Source organism: Lissotriton vulgaris, chromosome 8, assembly GCF_964263255.1.
Source record: "Lissotriton vulgaris chromosome 8, aLisVul1.2, whole genome shotgun sequence".
NCBI classification, from domain to species: domain Eukaryota; kingdom Metazoa; phylum Chordata; class Amphibia; order Caudata; family Salamandridae; genus Lissotriton; species Lissotriton vulgaris.
The window spans coordinates 622017828-622043093 of record NC_141696.1 but is presented as its reverse complement, the minus strand read 5'-3'; the positions used below and the strand labels follow the sequence as shown (position 1 = coordinate 622043093).

The window sequence follows — 25266 nt, the reverse complement described above, 5'->3', positions numbered from 1 at the left end:
GCGATGGAAAAGTCCGGAAAGGGTGTGCTTAACATTAATCTCGACAACAGAAGCATGAGGTGATACAAGAGAAGATGAAAAGTGTAATGCACTGCCTACGTAGCAGGTCAAAAAGCTGGTGGAAGGCATTATTGCAAAAGAGAATGGCAAATGACACAGGCAGAAACAGTTTCCATGGACATCCAGCAAGATCATCATTATTACCATGTGTTGTTTCCAGTTTCTGATGTGGTACTGATAATTTAGGCTCAATGGATTCTATATAGAGTTCTTCAGAAGCTGTGAAGACAAATTGTTAATGAGAACTCAAGATAAAAAAGACTAACTAGGAAATGAAAGTTAGAAATATTGTCATAAAAATTTACTCCATGACATCAGTCGAGAAAAGAAGTGAACATATATGCAATCAGAGCGTCTTGTACCTAACCCCATTTCTGGGGACACAACAAAGAAAGAGGTGAACCTCGGTTTAAATTTTGGCTTGGATCAATTCTTCCAAAAATAAACAATATATAGTGTGACCAATTTATTAGAACAAAACTCTACACGAATTTACGACTTTGTTAAACTAATGGAACTTAATGTATCAAACCCATTTCTGGGGAACAAGAAAGAAAGAGGGGAACCTCAGTGTAAATCTTGGCTTCGACCAATTGTTACGAAATAACACAGTATGAAATGTGACCAATTTATTAGAACAAAACTCTACAAGAATCTGCCACTCTTTTAATCTAACCAAGTAGAGGAGGTAAAACAGTCATTGGTCCTTGAATGACTAGATTATTGTCTCTGCAAAACATTCATCTATGCACTGTAACTAGTAGATGGTGCTGAGTGAGGATGTCAGGGCGGTCTTAAACCTGAAACCACATGAACATATAAACTGTATCCTGAAAACTCTCTGATGGCTCCCAAAGGGATCCTAACTTAAATTTAAAGTACCCTCAGCTATACATAAGGCATAGTGGAACAGAGATCCAGGAAACATGCAGCTACTTGTGCTCTATTTTTTGGGGAAACCCCAAAAGGCCATTATACAGACCATCTGTAAACAGATATTGAATCAGAAAAGAAGGCAGATCCCTTTTAGTACAAGACCCTGGCTCTGGAACACTAATTTTCACCCAGTGACCACCAACAATTTACATACACCATAAGAAGCACCTGTAAACGGATCTAATCAAGTACACATTTCACAAAGAACCGACATTTGTAGATACAGTGTTTGTCTATGAGCAGAGAAGTCTCCTGACCGGTCATACTGGCCTAACCGAACTGCCGTTGCAGGGTTTCTGTGTAAACAAAACTATGCCTGAGATCACAGAACATCAATATGGAGGGACAGAGTCACCATAACACATCAGTACCTATGAACCTCAATCGAACATAGCTCATAGTGCTCTACCTGCCCTACTAACCTCAGAGTGACAGGTAAGTTAGCATCCCAGAACACAACAATCTAATCCCCTCAGGGAATCATGGAAAAAGATAATCACCTTTTGTTTTCGTACTCATGCATGTCAATAATAAACAAAACAAATACACAAGAACATTTTAACCCCTTTGCAGCTAGACCCTCCCCATGCCCCCCGTGCTAAGCCTTTTTGGGGCTATTTGGCGTAGTTTGCACTTAGACCCCTGTAACCTTTTGACCACATAAGGTATCCACACCAAGTTTGCGTCCTTTTCTTTCAACATAATGGGGATTCTAAAGGTACCCAGGGTTTGTGGATTCCCCTGGAGGGGGACCCAGAAATTAGCCAAAATACAGCAAAATTATTTTTTAAGGAGAAAATGGGAAAAAAGGGCTACAGATGAAAGCGTCAGTTTTTTTCCCTGCAAATGTTATCAACAAAGGGGATCTGGGCACCACCAGAGAGGTGGAGATAATCCAGGCTACTGAAGCCCGACAGGTCCCCCCTAGAGTGCACGGCATATAGACCCCTGTTGATGCTGAATCTCGACATTAAAATATAGAGTAAGCTACTGGCAACAGGGTTGCTCCCATATATGTCGTCCCTGGTACACAGAGACCAGGCAAGTTTTATTCCCCGCAAGATCACGACTGTGAATATACGCTGCCTGTTGTCCATTATCGAGGTGAGGGCGATGGATGACCGAGCAGGGTGGTATTTGACATCGACATGGAGAAGGCATTTGATAGCATCGAGTGGGGGTTCCTCTATGCCGTCTTAACCAAAATGGGTCTTGGACCGGGGTTCCTGGGTTGGGTGTGGTTGCTATATGCAGATCCGGTGGCAAGGGTCTGCACGAGGTGCACAATATTGGAACAGCACCGAATGGAGAGGGCTACGCATCAGGGATGTCCTCTCTCCCTAGTACTGTTTGCCCTGGCTGTGGAACTACTAGCGTGCGTAGAGAGGTCTCACAGGGCTTTCTGCGAGCTCCAGCTGGGGGAACAGAGGCACCACATAGCGTTATACGCGGATGACCTGTTGCTATTTTTACACCATGCGGGAGAGGACCTGCCAGGGGCGAAGACTATGATGGACAAGTTCGGAGATCTGTCGGGCCTTCGGGTAAACTGGCAGAAGTCCAGATTATTCCATCTGGTATCAGATATCCTGCCGCCTGAGAACCTTGGGGACCTGCAATAGGAGCCCTGATGCTTCTGCTATCTGGGAGTGCGTATCTTCCATGCCATAAAAGATGTGAGGGAATGGAATATAGGGAGGGCATTACGCTTGCTTAAGGACAACATGGCATTCTGGGGAAAGCTTCCCCTCTCATTGATGGGCCGCATCTCCCTACTTAAAATGGTGGCTCTACCCAGGTTGCTGTACTTCTTCACCGCGCTTCCGGTGTGGACATCAGCGGCCTGGTTTCGGGAGCTTCCTGCCTGTCAGCATTCAAATGGGGGGTGGGCCGAAGGAGAGTGGCCCTTGGTACACTAAAAAGACGTCAGTCCGAAGGAGGACTCGCCGTGCCTGATATGGAGACTTACTATCTGGCAGGGCAGCTGCAGATATTCATGCAGTGGGTGGTGGGGAGCATTGACTCAGAGAGGGGGGTTCCACCCTTTGCCCTGGACAATCTGAATGTGTTCCGCACCCTCTTGGGAACTACCAAGCCTCAGCAGATCCGCCATAATGAGCATAGGGATACGACGGTGCTGGTGTCGGTGTAGGCAGAAAACTAGAACAAAGCGCTCATACTCGCCAGAAATGGCATTGACGCTGCTGGGGGCTGTTCCCCATGGGGGACAATGGCGGGGGATAGATGATTGGGTACAGGCTGGAGCCACGAGGGTGGGAGACCTATTCCGGGACGGGGAACTACTCTCCTTTGAGGAATTTAGTGCCGACTGGGGCATTCCACAAGGGCATTTCCTACTCTATGGGAAGTTACTGGGCAATTAGACGTCACTGGTGAGCAGGCATGACAGAACCGCCACAACACGTCACCTGTGAATACATAAGTCTGGCTGAGGGACCTATAAAGGCTGTCGCTTGCCTCTACAGGGCTATAGGGTGGGACTCCATGCAGTCGCTTGACCAGCTGAGAAACCAATGGGGGGAAGACATTGACAGACCACAGGAAGACAAGGAATGGGAGAACATGTTAGAACGGACAACCAAAGTATCCCGACACACCAGCTTCAGCCTGATTGGCTTTTACATACTCCACCGTGCATAAATGACCCCAGAACGTATCAATCGATACTTTGATAGGGAAGATACCAGGGGCCCGAGATGCAATACACAGGGGGCGACCTTTGTACACATGATATGGAGCTGTACAGCCTTAACGTCTTACTGGCAGGAAATAACTCGAGAAACAGCTAGAATAACATGGAGGGCCATCCCATGCACACCACACATGTCCTGCTTAGCCTGTCCCCACACACTGCCAAAACTAGGACCACCAACAGGTTACAAGATCTGGCATTTATTCTTGCAAAACGAGAAATCACTAGCTGCTGGAAGAATCCCTCCGGCCCTAGCGTACATAGATGGAAGCAAGAGCTGTTGAAATGAACTGGATGCGAGAGCAGGGTCCTACTTAGGAATGCAAAAAGAGGGATAGGCAAACTGGAAAGAGCTATGGTGTGGGAGGTGCTGCTGGAAGACCTGAAGAGAGTTGATCGGGCGTCTAAGGCCTCCACCCCTGAGAGACCACCACAGCAGGAGCCCCCTCAGGGGCCAAGCCTGGTTGGGATACCATTGCAGATCCCGGGAGATGTGGACATATGACATCTTTGCACAGGAGAGGGAGGAAGCTGGAAATGAGGCACTAGCGAAACGCCACCATACACCGCATGGCGCATGGGAGGTACCTCTCTGAGCTCAAGGGAAGCAATTGGGAGACAGCAGTACGGGGTGGGAGGGGTTAGTTATTTTGTTGGGGAGAAGGAGGGGGTACCTATAGCCCACATCGACAACTCTACACCGGGCAAAGCTGAAACACATGGAACTTGGACTCATAAAGATAGCAAGATATAATGTATATAATGAGATACACCGAATATGAGAATGTTTTGTTTTTAATTGTAGCAGGGAATGGCTGAATAATATGTAAAAGGCAATAAAGTTTGTTTACAAAAAAAACAAAGGGGTTGTGGTGCTGAAATCACCATATTCCCAGCTTTCAGGGATAAGCAGACTTTTGTCAGAAAAACACAAAATTGTACACAGTTTTAGCATTTTTCTGAGACATAGCCTATTTTTGAATTTTTTTTTGTGCTTTCAACCTCCTTCCAGTTAATGGTAGAAATAGGTATGAAAGCAATAATGGATCCTGGAAAGCTATACATTTTTAGAAAAGTAGACAACATTCTGAATTCAGCAAGGGGTCATTTGTGTAGATCCTTCTTTATAGAAACTAACAGTTGAATATTGGAAAAACTGAAAAATAGTTGCAAAAAACAGCCATTTGTGTCAACGTTTTCATCTGTAACTTCTTATAATTATGACAGCTGTTTGAAAGCAATATATTATTACATCTGCTGGGCCTTTCTGGTTGTGGGGATATATAGCACTTGTAGGTTCACCAAGAACCCAACAAAGCCAGTAACTGAGAAAAAGCGATATGAAAGACACCTATGCATTTATGAAATTGAAACGAAATATAGAGTTTAGAAACAGGATCAGGAGAAATTTGCACATTTCCGAAATTGACATTTTGTGGATCCACGCAGATTCCAGAACTTTCCACCACGGAAATGTGAGGAAAATGTGTTTTTTTGGACATATTTGTAGGTTTGCAAGGGATTCGGAGTAACAGAACCTGGAGAGAGCCAGACAAGTCACTCCAGTCTGAATTACCCTGGGTGTCTAGTTTTCAAAAATGTATAGGTTTGCTAGGTTTCCCTAGGTGTCGGCAGAGCTAGGGTTCAAAATCTACAGCTAGACGCTTTGGAAAAAAGGGTCAGTTTTCACTGTAAACATGTGTTGTGTCCACATTGTGTTTTGCGCCATTTCCTGTATTGAGCACTAGGCCTACCCACACTGGTGAAGTACCATTTTTCTCAGAAGGTTTTGGGGAATGTGGGGTGGGTGGAATTTTGTAGATCCATGCAGATCCCAGAAAACGTTTTTTTTTTAAAACTAAGAATGAAGTTTGCAAGGGATTTGTGGTAACAGAACCTGGAGAGAGGCACACAAGTCACCTCATCCTGGATTCCCCTTGGTGTCTAAAATATACAGGTTTGCTAGGTTTCCTTACGTGCCGGCTGTGCTAGGGATCAAAACCCACAGGTAGCCACATTGCTAAAAACAGGTCTGTGCCTAATGGGCTTTTTTGCCGCCCTTGGGGGAAATCTGGGGGTGGGGGTTGCCCAGATATGCACCCAAGGGGGGGGGGGGGCAGAAAGGCTGTGACTATTTTGGGGGGGTGTATTGGTATACCCATCCTGGGCAGCTCCCACCCCCACGGATAAAAAAGCCAGCGTAATCGCTGGAGCCTAGTGGGCTTTCTGCCCTCCTGGGGCAGATCAGGAGCCACTGCCCCATCCTCCCCCTGGGGGCAGAAAGACTGTGGCCTTTTAGGGGGGAGATGTGAGCATTGGCATGCCCATTCTGGGTTTACCTCACCCCTGAATTTAAAAATAAATAAATCCTGAGGCCTAGTGGACTTTCTTCCCCCCCCGGGGGGCATATAAGGGGCTATTGCCCCAATACGCCTCTGGGGAGGAGCAGAAAGGCTGTGGTAATTGTGTTTGGGGTGGGGGCATTACCATGCCCATTCTGGGCAGCCAACACCCCTATATTATAAAACAAAAATCCCTGGTACCTAGTGGGCTTTCTGCCCCACTCCTGGGGGCATATCAGGGTATTTTTCCCCCATCTGCCCCTGGGGGAGCAGAAAGACTGTTGCATTTTTAGGCGGGGTGTGGGCATTGGCCTGCCCATTTTGAGCAGCCCCCACCTCAACATCCATAAAAAGAATCCATGGCTTCTAGTGGGCTTTCTCTGCAGATTGGGGGCTATTTCCCCTATATGCCCCTGGGGGACAGAAAGACTGACGGTTCTCTGGGGGGGGGGGGGGGGGCATTGCCATGCCCTTTATGGCCAACCCAAATGACAATAAAAAAATATTCCTTGTTTCTTGTGGGCTTTCTCCCCCCACCCCCCATGAGGGCAGATTGGGGGCTACTGCCCCCCAGGGAGGCAGAAAGACTAAAATTTCTTTGGGGGTGCATTGCCATGCCCTTTTTGGGCAGCCCCACCACAACGTCAATAAAAAAAATCTCTGGTGTCTAGTGGGCTTTCTGCGGCCCGAAAGACTGTTGTGCCCAAAACAAAATGGGTGGAGCAAAGACCCTTGCCCAAGGGGCCGCTCCCCCTTCCTGGTGCTAGTGGGTGGATCCCTGCTTGGGGATTGCCCACCTGGGTGATCCCCAAGCAGGAATCCACTAGATTCTCCCCTTTCCAACGATATCTCTCCCATGTGTTTTGGTGCTTGGGGGGCTGAGATAGCCCAACGAGCAATTAAACCATGCGCAAGATCGTCGTTACGTTGAAAACCAGGGAAGGGCCTCGGGAGGCTGGGTAAGCTCTTCCCCACCTCCCGAGAACCCCAAAAATATGGAAATCCGTCTGCTGTTTACAGCAGAGGGATTTCATGCCCCTGTCCTCATGATGGAATGGTTCAATCATGAGCACTAGTGCTCATGATGGAACCTTTCCATCGTGAGCACTGAAGGGGTTAACATATTTGAGGAAATTATCATGCTTTACTGTAAAACAACTACGCTGCAGCTAGAAAACATATGCATGTCAGCAAAATGAATAGCATCAAAAGTAAACTATATACAATGAGAAGCCTTACCATGTTTAGAATATATATCTGCCTCAGCCTATCTTCACTAAGTAGGATCAGTGATATATCATAGATCTTTGGGATTAGAGCCGAAGCACATACCTGGTATTATTGTTAGGTAACTGAATCTCAGGTTGCGCAAGGCTGGCATGTTTGTCTTAGGACCTATCCTCTGCATGAAAGCCCCTATCTGTTTCCAAATGGCACATCTCTGTGAATATGATACGAGGTGTGATTTTGAAAACCGCAGATATGACTTTATGTTGTGTCTAAATGCCAAGCTACATTGCGAACCAAGCACAGAAAGACAGGGCACTGTGTTGCTTGATCTTGTATGAGATGTTCACACAGAGTCCCAGAGACAAGAACCAATAACAAAAACATGTGCAGTGTTTTGCTAAAACAATATTGTGGCACAACAATAAACGTGCTGAGTCTAACTTGTGCAAAACAAAGTTGCCTACAAATTGCAGTAAGGCTATAATAAGGGAGAACTAAGTGGGCCCTAAAGGGAACTTACAAAACTGCCTATGACTAATAATGTAAAGCCATTAACCCAAACTACTAATTTGCTCCTCATTATCTGCACTGCACACTACGTCCAGCTCATCGATATAATCATAATTCACCTTGTATCCAAATTCACACACATAATATACTTATCCATTTTTCATAATTGTACTAACCGTGTAAAGGCACCATATTTTTGCCCAAATATATTCAAAAACACATTTCCCTCTACACAAAGCAAATCACTACGAACACTTCACAGGAGGACATGTTGTCACTAGTGAAAACAAACTGCAAATACATTAATATGTATAGAAGATGATAGACTGTTGATTTGTTATTATCAAAGTCTCAATGGACTGGCATTATTTGTGGAACTTTATACCTATGCATGAGACCTCCATCATTACAATTTTACACACAATTAAAATGAGATGGCAATAGAAATTCCAACTCAAGTTAGTGAAACATTAATGCCACTGCTTAAATGAGTGAGGATAATTAGGTGTGAGTGGGTAGTACCATTTTTCGGAAATCCAATTTATCAAGAGAATCAAAAACGTTTATTTTACCCTAAATATTCTTATATCTGTGTATATTAGGCAAGAAGAAATATAATTTCCACAAAGACTTTCAGCTCTGTCTTCAGAACCCAGTCTGCTTTGGCATCTACTTCCATTCTATAAACAACATTGCAATGAACCAATCCTCATCTATCCATCACTCTCCAATTAATAACAATATTACAATTGAAGATACAAGTTTAACAAGGGTTCCATACAGTGCCTCTTTCTAAAAGTGAGTTTTACCAACAGAACATGATTATTTCAAATAAATCATGCTTTATATGTGATTCCTTCCCACCCTTCACAAAAGAACATCAACAAACATCCTCAAAATCCTCTATTTATAATATTAGCTCATATGGTGCAGGATCAAACATCCTTGGTGCTGTAACCATTTCCCAAAGTTTTCTTATTATCTCATACTGACAAGTCCTGTATATTTATTTATCTGTGCACATGTGTCTGACAGGTACTCCAGATAGTTTTATTTATGTTACTCTCCAGCATAGTGCTAGACTCTGTTGGATGGGAGGGGTATGTACAAAGTTGTACTCATTTGATCAAGGGGATCACTATACATATATGAGAAGCCATCAAATGACTAACTGTTGTGGCAGATGCTCCTGTTGTAAGATGTTGGCCATTTTACTGCACCCAGTGGGGCAATGGCCCACTGGCTCTTGTGTTAATCTATAGTCTGTCATGACTAAGCCTCCCAACTCCCACTGAATGATAAAGGTGTGCTTATATGATTAGTACTTGGATAACTGAGGAGTAAGGGACCCCAATTTACAATCCATCTTTATGTTTGTTTACTGTAAGGCTTCAGAGGGCTTTGTAGGGTTTAGTGATGGTCAGAGTTGATTTTAAAGGTTTTGGGATCAACAGAAAATCTTGAGTGATCAACTAGTTTGAGTTCAACTGCCACTGTTTCTAAATGAGAAATTGTCCTTTGGCCCAAATCAGATTCGACATCTGCACTTTGAAAAGCTATCTGCACCTGTTCAAAGAAAGCCTTATACCAGAGGAAGGATACCTTGGCTGTATCCCCTGAAAGATCAAGGTAGAGAGATCCAAGATGACACTACACATGTTTTCAGTTAGAATATATTATGTAGAAATATTGTCTAACATAAATCCCATGTCCTAAATATTGCTCACAAAACTATTGTCCTATTAGGTGTATATTTTCTATTATTAACTCTATTGGAGATATATTTTGGTAGATGATATTTAGAACACAATATTTATCTCAGTCAAAAATCTGACAACAATATTCTGGCATGCCTCTCTCAATGGATTCTTGAAAATGACAATTTCTTTACTTGTTCATGCATATGATATTTTAGTACAGAGCTTTGTAAACAAATGTAAATATAGCTCTTATAATTTGATTGTATTCCTATAACAAAATCACTCAGATTTGGCTTAGGTTGACTGTCAAGTAAGAGGGGGATGGCGTATGTGTTTTGTGTGCTATTTAAACATTACCTTTACCCATAAATGTGTGGTTATCAAAAGACGTCAAACCAAATTTTCAATTTATTGAAAGAACTGTAAAGGTTCTCAAAACAACTTGGTTTACCACTTTTCTGATAGGGGCACATTACAGACGTGTTTTTGCTTGAATCCCTCTGTTTTATTGAAGGTCAATATGAAATGTATTAAGATGGCCCAAAACACAGTAACTCAATCATCAACTTCAAGGAGGGATTTTAGGAAACCTGGGAAACTCTTTGGTTGGTGACATAGCATTGGCAACTGGTTGAGAAAAATCTCTTAAATGACAACTATGTCATAGAGGCAAGTCCCTAATTTGGGGACAACATGCAGTCTTTCCTAAGATAAGTTTCAGAAGACCATGCCTTACTTAAATTGCAACACACCTGAAGGAGCTCCACTGGCTCCCCATACACAAACAAGCACAATTCAAAGTCCTTATCCACACTTTCAAGGCACTACATAATACTGGCCAAGCATACCTCAACAATTGCATCCACCTTCACATACCTTCCAGACAGCTCCGCTTATATGGATTTCAACCTACACACATCCCACAAATAGGGAAAACAATATCCGATGGTGAAGCCTTTTTCCACATCACTCCTAATGCATGAAACAACCTGCTGCTACATATAAGAGCCACCCCCTCATTTCTTGAATTCCACAAGAGTCTGGGGACCTGGCTTTTGAGTAGCCCCTCTAGGCACCAGGCCCTAGTTTGGCTAGACTCCTGCTCGGTGCTACAATACCCTGCCGGGTGATAGTGCGCTCTACAAATCTCCAGAGCATTACATAACATAACACAACATAAAACACAACATAACAAGACGGTATGCACCTCCATTAAAACTCATTCCGTTTGATGACCATGAGTACACCTACTGAAAGGGATTATCAACACTACTTCAACAGTAAATGTCTACTATTTACATTCACACATATATCATCTCTGGACAATCAGCCTCCCCAGAGCTAGCACCTGTTTTCATCAAATTCAACTAATTTTCGTTTAAAAAGTAATCACCATTCTTCAAGCTTAAACCCACTTGTCTTCATTCATCCAAATCTATTGATCCACATAGATGATTATGCATGCCAAAAATATACACAGAATCATATGTATTTATTCTAAGGGTTCAGACTATCCAACAACTGCAAAGTCCCAGAATTATAGTATTACACAAATTTGTAGTCAAAATTCCTGACAACACAAGCTCTTCACCGGCCAAAATGATACAGAATCTTCTCTTCAATACCAATGCAAAGACACCATGGAGCGAGCCGTGCCAAAATTCCATTCTCACCCTGCAACTCTTTGCATCTATTGTAAGTGAATATAGGGCTCAAAGTTTGAGGGGATGATGGGGGAACTCTTCTACATCCTGAATCATTTGCTAATGTTGGTAACTATGGCATACAGTGGTTAATTAAAGTATGACGTGTTTTTGGACTTGCATCATTGATGACATATAATAGTCAGATATTGATATTATTGTATACAAGGTGCCATGTTTAATTTGTATATACACTGTCCTTTGTATAAACACACAATGACCTAGAAAAGAACAAAGAAAGAAATAAGTTAATGAAATATTACCAGCTTTTGCATGCAGAATTTCAGTTGTTTGAGAGGTGGGTTTAGAAGAAGACTTTTGTGTTTCATTTGGAACTGAAAAATAAATGTTAATACTTTTTATATCTGCTTCTTAAATTTACAGCAATAGCATTGTGTGAAGCAAGAAAAGGAATTGTTATATGATGCACACTAACATGTTGGTGGAAAATGGTATTCCTCTTAGAAGATGGATGGAAACATGTTAGATCTAATGAGGCGACAATGTAAGAAAATGAACAAGCTAATGGTTGGAGGGCCAACATGATGCACTTTAAAGTGAATAATGTTTTGTATGGGTCGACATAGGTTGAGTCATTCCTAAAAAGAAGAGCAAAGCACTGCCAGGCTGTATACAGAAGGGGATGCAAAATGGCAGATTGCAGCACGCGCGAAGACAGCACATCAGCAGCAAGCACAAAGAAACCAATTGGATGCAACACGCAAGAACATTAAAAAATATTTTTTTAACTGGTTGAGAGATCTTCGTTACCCAAACTCATTTTAGGATCTTCAAAGATGTGGAGCCTGATAAGGTTTATTGGCATCCGATGGGTCGATTTTGGTACTGTGGGGAATAAAAACAACTCTGAGGTAGCTGAGAGAAACAAAGTAGGCAGGCAAGAATGAGGTAATAAAAGTGTGTTGACATCACATGAAAGAGTAAAATGTATGTGGACACCAGCAGGTCATTTTGATTGATTTATCACTTTACTGTGCTGTAAGGTTTGATATAAAAAAGAGGGTAGCAAATATGTTACCAATGATTTGATAAAAATGCACCACATTTTAAGCCAGTGAAATTGTTGAAAAAGTCCCTTTACCTTCTGTGCCAATGACACAAGTTTTTAAAAACAGAAGACTGACCATCCTAGGAGATTCCTATGCTTGTGCATGTCATAGTTTTTTTTTTCTTCAACTTGACTATTGATAACTTAATAAATGAAAGAATGAGATATATATTGTTGCTAAATTCCAGGCTCTTGTAAGCATGTTTTATGAACTTCATAAACAGTCTAAATTATCCTGAATTGTAGGCTGGAAAACCCTACTGTTTCTGAGGTCCCCGCACATGGCTGAGGCTATTCAAGTGCTTATGACAATATAATGGAGGAGGGAGCCCTTGTTCCATATCTGGTGGATGAGGAGAAGGCCTTTAAAGAGAAAGCGCTGGTTGTGGACAAAGAATAGGCACAGGAATTATCCGAATCTGGTGACATATAGATTTGTCTCCTTTTTCTGTGCACCTCTTAAAGCCTTGAAAGGTCTAAAAGAGTGAGTAAAAACAACCTTCCTCTCCCCCTCGATGTCGATCTACTTGTCAGCAGTGACAGATGACGACGTCTCAACATCGGATCTTGTCTTGAGGTCAATCAACTGTGATGTCTCAAAGTTGATCGATGGTGGTGTGTGTCGATGTCGATCGACGGAGATGCTTCGATGCAATAAAAACCTCAACAGTGACCTGCGAGGTGTGTCTTTCACGTTGACCAGTGGGTCGGGGGTAAACAGTTCCTTCTCTCAATGGCATAGTTATTGATGTTGACCAGGACTAGTAGCATTTTTCAGTCCTTTTTCTTCTGTAAAGTCCACCAGATGCTGGTTACAGAGCCCTGGTAGATGACCGACCCTCTCCTTGCCTGAGGTCCCACCTGAAGACTGTGCCTTCTGCTTTTGCTGCTCCTCTGCTCCCTGAAGGCAAATCTTCGGTCTGTATTTAAGAGTGCACCTGGAGAATGTCTTACAAATCTGACAAGAGTCAGGGGTGAATGCTGAATAACTCGCTGCTGTGCGTCCTTGTTCTGCTGTTTGTTCTGGCAGAGCCCTTGTTCGTGGAAAGGGCTGTTTAGCGCTTTTTGCCTGAAGCGCCTGGAGCGCCTGAAGCGCTACTGAGCTGTGCTCTTTCTTCAACTTAAGTGCCCGCACCATTACAGCTCGTGTTTCCCGCTGCGCGGGAAACACTCGCATTTCCTGGTCGGCGGACTGTGACAACTACAGGACTTCAGGAACCACAAACCTCTTGGCCCTGGAGCACCGCCCTGACACGCCCCCCTCACCTGGCGATAATTGAGGAGGAGGCGCGCTGGACTGGGGTGAATGCTGAATAACTCGCTGCTGTGCGTCCTTGTTCTGCTGTTTGTTCTGGCAGAGCCCTTGTTCGTGGAAAGGGCTGTTTAGCGCTTTTTGCCTGAAGCGCCTGGAGCGCCTGAAGCGCTACTGAGCTGTGCTCTTTCTTCAACTTAAGTGCCCGCACCATTACAGCTCGTGTTTCCCGCTGCGCGGGAAACACTCGCATTTCCTGGTCGGCGGACTGTGACAACTACAGGACTTCAGGAACCACAAACCTCTTGGCCCTGGAGCACCGCCCTGACACGCCCCCCTCACCTGGCGATAATTGAGGAGGAGGCGCGCTGGACTGGGGTGAATGCTGAATAACTCGCTGCTGTGCGTCCTTGTTCTGCTGTTTGTTCTGGCAGAGCCCTTGTTCGTGGAAAGGGCTGTTTAGCGCTTTTTGCCTGAAGCGCCTGGAGCGCCTGAAGCGCTACTGAGCTGTGCTCTTTCTTCAACTTAAGTGCCCGCACCATTACAGCTCGTGTTTCCCGCTGCGCGGGAAACACTCGCATTTCCTGGTCGGCGGACTGTGACAACTACAGGACTTCAGGAACCACAAACCTCTTGGCCCTGGAGCACCGCCCTGACACGCCCCCCTCACCTGGCGATAATTGAGGAGGAGGCGCGCTGGACTGGGGTGAATGCTGAATAACTCGCTGCTGTGCGTCCTTGTTCTGCTGTTTGTTCTGGCAGAGCCCTTGTTCGTGGAAAGGGCTGTTTAGCGCTTTTTGCCTGAAGCGCCTGGAGTGCCTGAAGCGCTACTGAGCTGTGCTCTTTCTTCAACTTAAGTGCCCGCACCATTACAGCTCGTGTTTCCCGCTGCGCGGGAAACACTCGCATTTCCTGGTCGGCGGACTGTGACAACTACAGGACTTCAGGAACCACAAACCTCTTGGCCCTGGAGCACCGCCCTGACACGCCCCCCTCACCTGGCGATAATTGAGGAGGAGGAACGCGCATCGCGGGACGCGCGCGGGCGACGCCGGGCTAAGCCCGGGCAAAGGGCGGGCCCTCTGTGGCCCTCGGTGACCGAGGTAGGCTGGGCTGGGCCCGGTCCTTTACATTTTGTCATCGCCTCTTTGAACTTGTGTCCACTTGAGTAGGTGGGTGAGTTAATTCGTGTCCTGTTATAGCTATACTGCACCCCGGTCCTACTTGGCCCGTCAGGGGCTGACGTCATTCCAGACTTTTATCCGTTTTATATTTCTACATTTCTCATTTACATTCATCACTGTGGAAAATGTCTAAAACCCTACGCTCAGGAAGGGTTGTGGGAGAAAAACCTGGCCGAAAATTAATTACCACCCGCACAAGAAACAAATCAGTGAACAACCCACCGTTGAAAGGCCAATGCCAGCTTTCTGAACTCTGGGATCTATCTGGTTTAAAAAAATCTAAAGTAGCGACGCCCGAAAAACCAGATACCAAAGCCCTGGATTTACATCCACCAGCTACTATAGACCCTCTACCACCCCAGGTACAGCAGGGGGCCCCCCAAGCTGTGGTAGGGGGGTCTCCTTTACGGGACTTCACAGAGGGGAAGCTGTCGATCGTAGGTGATCCAGTGCACACACCAGCGATCCCTCAGTCACCCAAGAATGACAGGCCGGGGGGTGACTTGTCTGCACTATCCATTGACCTGGAACTATGGGGACGCTACGTAAGCCCAGCCAAAGTGGAATCCTTGGAGCAGTTTAAAGTTCCAGGGGGTGCCACACCTTCTGGGTTATTGCTGTATAGTAGCACCCCTTCGTTAAACAGACATGAAATATCTGACTTGTTAAACACCTCCAGGAGCCCCGATCTCAACCTCCTGGATAATTGTTGCACTGCGGAAGCACGAGAAAAGCCGATCTCTGAGTCTATGATCGCGCTGGAACAACTCCTAGCATCAATCTTACTGCTTCTAGGGAAATTTGTAGGCAGCTCGGACTGTATTCTTGAATCAGTCACTCAAATTCTAAAGACATTGCTGCAGAAATCGCCGGATATGAGTAAGGCATCTCCTCCCAAGTCTGAACAATATTTATCTGAGGGGAAAACCAGAGATACAAGAGGGGAATTAGATAGGAAAAATGAAGTGCCTACTATGGATCCTCACAAGGATATGCCTCTTACTGCAGCTTCCAACTGTATCAAAAATATAGTCCTGGAGATAGAGGAGGAGGATAAAGCTTTGTCTGGCCCTAAAATGGGCCAGGATTTATTTCCTATCTTCGTACCTGAGTGCGGAAAAGAACCCCTGGCCGACAAACTTGAGGTAAATGAAGAAAGGGGAAAAAATGGTAAACAAAAAATTAACAAAGCCAGCAAGAGGAAACCAATACGAAAATATAGAAAGAAGAAGCAGCGGAGGATTATTTTCCAAAAGTTCACAGAGCCAAGGGAGAATGATGTAAGGAATGGGGAACCCTCATCTACTTCCTTAAAGGTGGACATGGACGTGAACTTAACTACTTTAACCTCTGCAGAGGAGGAAAATGATCAATGTAGTCTGCTTACGCAGGAAGATATACCGCAAATAGGGGGCTCTCTCCCATGCTCTCCTGCACGGAGTGCACTAGGAGTACCAATTTCTTATCCATCTGGGGCTCTAAATCCTTTGGCCCCCCCCTTTGCTGTAACACTTGATTTAGAAAATTCTTGTCCTCCGGCCCATTCTGTAAATATTTCTAAGGCCCCTGCGGATGTGCGTGTATTAGATTTTGTCCCCTTATTTGATACTGACCTTTTGTTAAACAGAGCTTGGATTCTCAAACGCTTCAGTGAGGTTGAAAGTCTCTATCATATTCAGTCTAGAGACATAGAATTGGTGTCTCTGTTGGGTGGAAGTAGGGTACTAAGTATACGGGTGAAATTTTATTTGCCTATTATAACAAACTTGATACTGGAACAAGCTGAAAACTTTCAGCGTTTAGGTATTGATATCCTACCTATCTCCAACCCAGGCAAGCCAAATCCTTTATGTAAGCAGGGGTTTGGGGGTGGTGTGCAAAACGGGGTAACCTCTCCTCTGAGAGACCTAAAGATTTGGGTTTCCAGGGGAAAACGCTCAGTGTCGCATGTGAAGCCTCTTCCACTAATTGAGAATTCCTCACTCATAGATGATAATAACCGGTGGAATTGGCTACATAGTGCATTATCAACTAAAACGAAGGATAACCCCAAATTGTTTCAACATCTTTAACACCGCATTAAATATAATCTCCTGGAATGCGGCCGGATTTCACAGCAGCCCAGAGAAACTTGCTTTTCTATCTACTCTGGGGGCTGATATATTGTGCATTCAGGAAACATGGTGCATTGACATGCTAACGCCTTCAAAAGATTTTTACGTTCTGGAAGTTCCGGCTGCGCCCTCTAAGAAAGGGCATGCCAGGGGGGGGATCGCCTGCCTATTGTCAAATAAATTTCAATGGAGGTTCTCCCATTACATTGATTCCAGTAGACTTTTCCACACAATAACACTAGAAAATTTGTTCCATGATGGTAAAAAATATCCCATGGTAATTTTTAATGTGTATATACCCCCAGAGGAGTGTTTTAATGATAATTTGCAGCAGGTCCTCCAGTATATGGAACAGATAAAAAAACTCCCCCCCTTTCCCAGTAATTCTGCTTGTAGGTGATTTAAATTGTAAAATTTCAAATGCTAGTCTAAAACTCTTCAGGAATAAAGTTAAGGAAGAGGTACATTTTATCCCCCAGACGCTTTTTCCGCAGAATTTGATGACAAATAAAAGAGGGAAGATTCTGTTAAAAGAACTAGCGATTGGGGATGGCATTATCTTAAATGGAAGATTTCCATCTGACGTCCCCGCTAATTATACTCACAAATCCCCCTTTGGGTCGTCAATTTTGGACTATGCTATTGCCGACTATGGCCTATTCCCCCAGATTCTGGACCTAAAGATTATACCTACGCCACTCAGCGACCATAGTATATTGTTAATAACAGTGTCTTTAAATTCTTTGAATACGGCGTCTTGGTCGCTGAATGGCATCGAGGTTACCTTCCATACCACTTCTGGAAGGTGCTTCTGGAACAGTGCCGCCATTAATGGGGTGCAGGACCTATTGGCCGATACCCTTAGGGTAATAAATGAGTGGAACGGCAGCGAATTAGTTTGTTTTGAAGAATTTATGCGAAAGATCTTATTGTACGCAAAGAAAACTGTTCCCCCTAGGAAAGGAGAGGTAGTCCCTATGACATTGCGTAATTTGAATAGGGAATTAAATAAACTAATTCGCGAACAGTATGTTGAAAGGGTCCTGGAACGTGGGAAAGAAATTGCTAGGTTAAAAAGAAAGAGAAGCAGACTTAAGCTCAAAATTAAAAAGGATAGGGAGGATGAAATATGGATTAAACTGAGGGAATCTGCTGCACATGGTAATATTAAAGACTTTTGGGCAATAATTGGGAAAGGATGTGGTACACGCCATTCCTCTACTCCCATTCCTATCCCGGAAGAGCTATGGTCCTCTCATATCAGAGAGCTCTATGCAGGGAATGGGATTACAGGTATGGATAATTTCATGTATGCTGCCCCTGAAGACCTGGTTTTTTATCCCTCCGAGAAAGAAATCGAGACGGCTATAAAAAATATGCGATCCTCTGGGGCTATGGGACCGGATGAGCTTCCGATGACGGTCCTTAAACAAGATCCCTTAAGCTGGAGTAAAATCCTGTACCCCTTGTTTAGGGCGTGCCATCTTTCCAAATGTGTTCCTGCTTCCTGGAGAGGAAGTATTTTGGTCCCTATCTTTAAAAAGGGTACAAGGGATAGCCCCAGTAATTACCGCCTGATTGCGCTCCTCGACTCCATCGGAAAGGTCTTTGCGAAATGCCTCCTTGGTTCTCTTTCTGATTGGGTCGAGGAGCACAATATCCTGCCGTTTGAACAGACTGGCTTCCGAAGGGAGCATGGCACGCTGGACAACATGACTGCCCTTCAGGTGATCACAGATAAATATGTCCAGGTGAGAGGGGGAGTTGTATACGCCGCCTTTATTGATTTCTCCACAGCGTTCGATAAAGTAGATCGTGGAACGCTGTGGAGAAAATTGGCGACGCTGGGTGTCCCTATTCCCCTGTTGGAACTGGTGCGGGCGCTGCACACTGAGACCTGGTGCAGGGTCTTAATGGGGGGCGAAAGGGGGCTTTCGGCCAAAATACCATCTCTGAATGGCCTTAAACAAGGCTGCCTACTGGCACCCCTTTTGTTTTCTTTATATACGACCGACCTCCCTGCTGCCGTGTCTGCCAGTGAGGGGATTGCACCGATGATAGGAGGGGCTTCAATATCCTGTCTGATGTATGCTGACGATGTTTTGTTGCTTGACTTGACCCCTACTGGTCTTGCAAACCGGCTTCAGGCTCTCCAGGCCTTCGCTGGGGAGCATTACATGAAGATCAATATTAATAAAAGTAAAGTGATGTGTATAGCTGGTAAGAAGAAGTGCCGCTCGACAAATTTTGGTTGGGCTATTGGAGAGCATAGATTGGAGGTCGTTACTTCCTATACCTTTTGGGGGAAAATTTTCTCGGCCAATATGAGCGAGAAACTCCACATAGAGCACTGCTCCCGCAAAGCTCTTGCCCATGGCAATGGATTAAAGTCCCTATACCAGGCAACGGGGAAAAGACACTTCGCTAGCCTTCTAGAAGTGTTTAGAGCAAAAATCCCCGCAACTATCTTGTACGGTATTGAATTAATAGAGGTAAAAAACTGGGACTTTTGCCACAAGATTGAGGGGAAACTCTTAAGATCCCTCTCGACTCTTAACAATGCTTGCCCACTGGCCGCCTGCAGGCTGGACTTTGGACTCAGGAGTGCCTGGGTTCAGGGTCTGTGCGCCCTAATAAGATGGGTGGCCAGTTTAGCCAGAGCGAGAGATTGTACCCTGCGAGTTCTACTCAAAAACGAACTATTGGGCAATTTTAAGGAGTTCTCTAGACTCGTAAGCAATTTTAGAAAGGCTGTGAAGATACTTAAACTTGATGAAAGTGCTCTCTTTTCCTATTCTCCCACGCAGTTAAAACATGTTCTTAAAGAGGCCTCGTGGGAGTTTTGTTTCCTCTCTGACAAAAAATCAGTGAGTGATAAAAGGAACGCGGAGCCTCTCATCTCCTCCTATAGGTTGAAACAGCCACAACCCTATGCTCTATGGAATCTACCACATGGGATACGTACGTTTTGGTTTCTATTACGCTATGATTTAATCCCACTTAATATATTGCTCTCCAAATGGTATGGCACCTCTGCCTTGTGCAATTTATGTAAACTGAACAACCAGGACTGTATGCATGTATTATTGGTCTGTCCTATGTTACGTAATTTGCGCAACCGATGGCTAAAAGTAATTTGTCTCCGCCTTAGCATTGTCACTTTAAAAGATTTTCTTTATGCACTTTATTGCCCTCCAAACGAAATGTTCTGTTCTTATATTTTTAACTTTTTTAAAGGATTTTTAGCTATTTATTAATTCTACTGGAAAAACTGTGTTTGTCCGGCCTTGTTGGACTGATTGTTAGCAGTGTAGCTATTGCGGATCGAATATTGTGTTTTTTTAATCCCTTGTATTTCCTGTGTTTGTGTTGTTTTGTATTGCATATGCTTATGTGGCCCTCTTTGAGAGCCAAATCATAATAAATTTGATTTGACAAGAGTCAGGTATATGGCTATCTGGCAAACAGAGTATACAAACTCTGTGAGGATCAGTCTTGGCTTTCTTTCTACCAGTCAGGACTTTTATCAAAAAGAGATGGCATTTTTTAGGTGAAAACTGCAATATTTACCGTCAGAAAAAGACAGAAAAAGGTAGGGAAAGGCCAAAAACGTCAGGTGAAGTTGTTGTAAGTGAAATTCAGAAAGTGAATTTTGGAGAGAATAACCAAAAAGTGTCCGAGCCTAATGCTCCAGGATCCTGTCAGCAGGAGCTGGAAAAAAGAACTGAAGTAACTGCCACTTGCAGTGCATGATGTGATACTGGTGGTGTATGGATTCTTAAAGGCACATCATCTATTTCTGATATTATTCAAGAGAAGATGAAAAGTGTATAGCACTGCCCATGTAGCAGGTAAAGAGGCTTTTGGAAAGCATTATGGCAAAAGTGAATCACAAATGATGCAGGCAGATCACTGTAATTACAAGGCCTGGTCCTTGTTCTAATAGATATTTTCGGCCTAGAAGAACTGGAGTGGACTTTTTGGGGGTCGGCAAAAAAGAACTCAGAGTTTAGTCAGTGAGGTTCATTATGGTTTTGGAGCACAAAATGATCACACAGATGCCAGCAAGAAAGCAATGATGACTTCATAAAGCATGGGAATGCTAAGCACCATCACAAAGGAGACACTAATGCATCTAAAAAGGAAGTGGAAATTGACGGATATTAATCATAAATTATAGTGTACTTCTCAGGGATGGGATGCATGCCATTATCAAAGAGAGAAAATACAATGATCGCCTTTAAAAGCGAGGGGAAATTCTGGAAAGGATGTGCTTAACGTCTTTCTCTACAACAGAAGCATGATGTGATATGAGAGAAGATGAAAAGTGTATAGCATTGCCCACGTATCAGGTCAAAAAGCTGTTGAAAGGCATTATGGCAAAAGAGAATGTCAAATGACTCAGGCAGAAATGTATTCCATGGACACCCAGCAAGATCATCATTATTACCATGTGTTGTTTCCAGTTTCTGATGAGTTACTGATAATGTAGGCTCAATGGAATCTATATATTGTTCTTCAGAAGCTGTAAAGACAAAATGTTAATGAAACCGCTAGGAAAATCAAAAGACTAACTAGGAAACAAAAGTTAGAAATAGTGTCATGAAAATGTTCACCATGTCATCAGTTGAGAAAAAAGTGAACATATATAGGAACAGACCTTCATGTATCTAACTCCGATTCTGGTGACACAACAAAGAATGAGGGAACCTCAGATTAACTTTTGGCTTGGACCAATTCTTCTGAAAATAACACAGTATGTTGTGTGACTAATTTATTAGAACACAACTCCACAAGAATCTTTCAATCTGTTAAATCAACCAAGTAGAGGAGGTAACACAGTCATTAGTCCTTGAATGACTAGATTATTGTCTTGGCAAAACATTAATCCATGCACTGTAATTAGTAGTATGTGCTGAATCAGGATGTCAGCGTGGTCTTAAACCTGAAACCACATGAGCAGATAAACTGTACCCTGAAAGCTCTCCACTGGCTCCCAGAGGGTTCCTGACTTAAATGGTAAGCCCCCTCTGCTACACATAAAGAATAGTGAAACAGAGATCTAGGAAACATGCAGCAACTTTTGCCCGATTTTTTCAAGAAACCCCACTAGGCCGTAATGTAGACTATCTGTTACCAGATATTGAATCAACACACAGTGCAGATCACTTGGAGTACAAGATTCCAGGTTCTGTAACATGCAGTTTCACCCTTTGAGCACCAAAAATGTAACTACACCTTAGGAAGCACCTGGAAACAGATCTATTCAAGTACATCTTACTGGGATACATATATTGGATACTCATTCTTTACATTTTGGCAACAGAAGCTGGGATTTGACTATAGCAAGCAAGCAGGAAGATTTAGGAACCTACTCAAGAATTTATTTTCTACTCCTTTCCTGGATTAAAAAAAAAGGAAAAAGAAGCTTCGTAATCTTATGCACAGAAACTCTTCTGGGAACATTTGCGTACTGTGAGTACTAATGGCATGATTTTTTTTTAATACCGTGGATGATATTCAAAATTATATAGTAATTGTTCCTCAAAACTATTTTGGAACACCGATTACTGGAATATTGCCGAAACGTTTGGATGTGTAATTGATTGGTACGAGGTTTAATTGTACTCTTTCCTCCGACGTTGCTATTCTATTTGGAAATCTAGTGATTCAGACATAACCAATTCAGATTTTAAACTTAGTTAACTTGGTTATAAGCAACGGTACCTCCGTGCATTCTTCAACTTTGATGAACGTTCTGGAGCGAGAGGCATGTTCGTGCTGTGAAGCTCTCCGTTCTTCCTTCACGAGTCCTGTGACGTGTTCCACTGAACTTTGAAGACGACGCAGCGGAGTTCACCTCACGTTACGCTCACGTTACGCTCTACATCATCACGTAGTTAAGGTCACGTAACGTGACTCCATTTTGTTTACTTCGTCAATTTCGTTTATGTTTCGTCAATTCATCAACAAGTGTTCTGTGCTTCATTTTCGATTAACGGAAGATTTCATTATTTACTCGGAAGGATTTCCTTGGTATGCTCTGTTTCTTTAGACATTGAAGGTACTGTTTTAATCTTTTCCTTGTAAAGTACTATTAACTGAAAAAAGCAATGGAAGATTTTATTCTACGGTGATGTGCACACCATTGTTGCATGTTACATCGAAGGGATTTCGGTGACATGCACACCTCACAGTTTTACTTATAGTTCTACATACTGTGGAATTGTTTGTGTTTCCTTTCATTAAGATAATTTCATTATTTTTTTTATTCATTATTCTTTCATTTAGTGTTACTAGTAGTGTACATCTCTAATACATACCTTCTTTTTACAGGTTGTTTTAAAAGGGAAAGAAGTTACATTGTAATTAAAATGGCATCACAGGGAGGGTTGAATACTCCTGTTCCATTTTTACCCCGTCCTGGTGAACCATCAATTAAATGGTCTGATTGGAAAGTGTATTTTTTAAATTATATTGAAGCTTTAGAAGAAGAACAAGATGATGCGTTTTCACAAAATAGGAAAAAGAAAATGCTTCTACACAGTCTTGGACCCGAGGGCAATAGAATTTTTAACCAGATGGAAAAAAAGGTTAGACCTGATGGCAATACTGCATTCCTAGACGCACTGGATGACTTAGATACACATTACCATCCTCCAGTTTGTGTAGGAATAAGTAGATACAAGTTCTTCAAAAGGAAACAAGGGAAGTGAGAGTCTGTTGAAGTTTACGTGGCTTCTCTAAAGAAGTTAGCCATCAATTGTGAATTTAGTACCCTTCATGATGGTTTCATTAGGGACCAATTAGTGATGCATTGCAACAACACCTCCATTCAAGAAAAACTCTGGACTTGTGGTGATTCTCCACTTAATGAGATTTTTGATATTGTTAGAAAGGCAGAGATGTCTAAGAGGTGCGCCAAAGTGGCTCTTGAAGATAGTGATAAGGAAGACGGATTAACAGTAAGCAAAGTGTCTCATAAATATCCCCAAAAAATAAATACAAAACTTCCTTCTCTTATAAAAAGAACATTAATCCTGGTCCGTCTTTTAAAGACAAAAAAAGTAACACTCCTAATTGTTTTAGATGTGGTTTTAATGGACATTATGCTAATGACCCAAAATGTCCAGCTTTAAAATCAAAATGCAATTTTTGCAATTTAATTGGACATTTCTCTAAAGTTTGTAAATTTAAATCTGGCAAGGAAAAGAATGTAGTAAAATGCATTGAAGATTCTTGTGAGCCGAATACTGAGAATTATGATGCATCAAGTGATGATAGCGTATTTTGTATTCTTGATTATTGGGAGGATGAGAACGCTGTACTAAATGTAAATTTTAGATCCAAAAAACCTACTTGTGACTTCTTAATAGGGGGAGTTTTGATTAACATTGTACCTGATTCTGGCTCACCCTATACAATTGTTAAACGTGAGATATGGAAAAAATCTTTTGCTGATGTTTTAAAAAAAGAGTTATTACCACCCGATATTAAACCTGTTACTTTTACTGGCGAAAGAATCCCTATGGTGGGATTTGTTGAGGAAATCTTTGAATTTGAAGGGCAGAAATGCATGGGGAAATGATATGTTGCTGAGGTAGGTCCCTCTGTCCTTGGCTGGATCAATCAAGGTGCACTAGGTATTATCCTAAATGCAAGAAGCGATGTTCAGGTTTTAATTCTTGAAGAGGATAACAAGGAATTTCTTGACAAGATAACCTTGCAATTCCCAAAAGTTTTTTCTGGCGATATTGGGAAACTGATCGGTTTCACACACACAATTATCTTAAAAGATGATGCCAAACCTATCTGCCATAAAGCAAGGAATATTCCCTTGAGTGTCAGAAGTGATGTCATGAAGGAACTGGACACTTTGGAACAGAAGGGAGTTATTGAGCCAATAGAAAGCTCAGAATGGTTGGCCCCATTGGTCGTCGCAAGGAAATCTGACAGCCGTCTCCGCTTATGTATTGATTTAAGGGACCTGAATAAAAACATTGTGATTGATAAATTTCCTCTTTCCAGGATTGATGAACTTCTGGCACAAAGCTGCGGTATAAAATGGTTCTCATCTATAGACTTGGTATCAGCTTACCATCAGATTCCCCTGCACGAGTCAAGCAAAAGACTAACTGCTTTTATAACTCCCTTCGGGTGTTATCAGTTTATAAGAATGCCGTTTGGACTGGCATCGGCAGCGTCAGTCTTTCAACTCCTGATGCATAAGTTATTCAAAGGTATGGAAAGAGTAACTTATTTCCAGGATGACATACTGGTAATGGGTAAAGTCAGAGAAGATCATGACATTAGACTGGTCTCTGTTCTAAAAATCCTTGAAAGAAATGGTTTGACAGCTGAGTTAAAAAAGTGCAAATTTGGTATGAACTCCTTGACCTATTTAGGACATGAAGTAGGTGCAAAGGGTATCTCTCCTAAAAAAAGTTGGTTGA

At 43.0% G+C, this 25266-nt stretch overlaps 1 protein-coding gene across 18 annotated transcripts in view; it reads right to left on the bottom strand.

Moving 5' to 3' along the window:
* ABI3BP (ABI family member 3 binding protein) overlaps positions 1-25266 on the bottom strand; it is a 1784442-nt gene that overhangs the window by 273155 nt on the left and 1486021 nt on the right. For 11 of the 18 annotated variants that reach the window (XM_086934483.1, XM_086934484.1, XM_086934485.1 and 8 more), the window contains 4 exons: positions 21264-21338; positions 11966-12040; positions 11458-11529; positions 205-279 (listed from right to left, as the gene is read on the bottom strand). In XM_086934483.1, the coding sequence (XP_086790609.1) occupies positions 205-279; positions 11458-11529; positions 11966-12040; positions 21264-21338 (297 nt within the window). The remainder of the gene's footprint in view (positions 1-204; positions 280-11457; positions 11530-11965; positions 12041-21263; positions 21339-25266) is intronic. The other 7 variants (XM_086934487.1, XM_086934492.1, XM_086934496.1 and 4 more) reach the window with 2 other exon arrangements.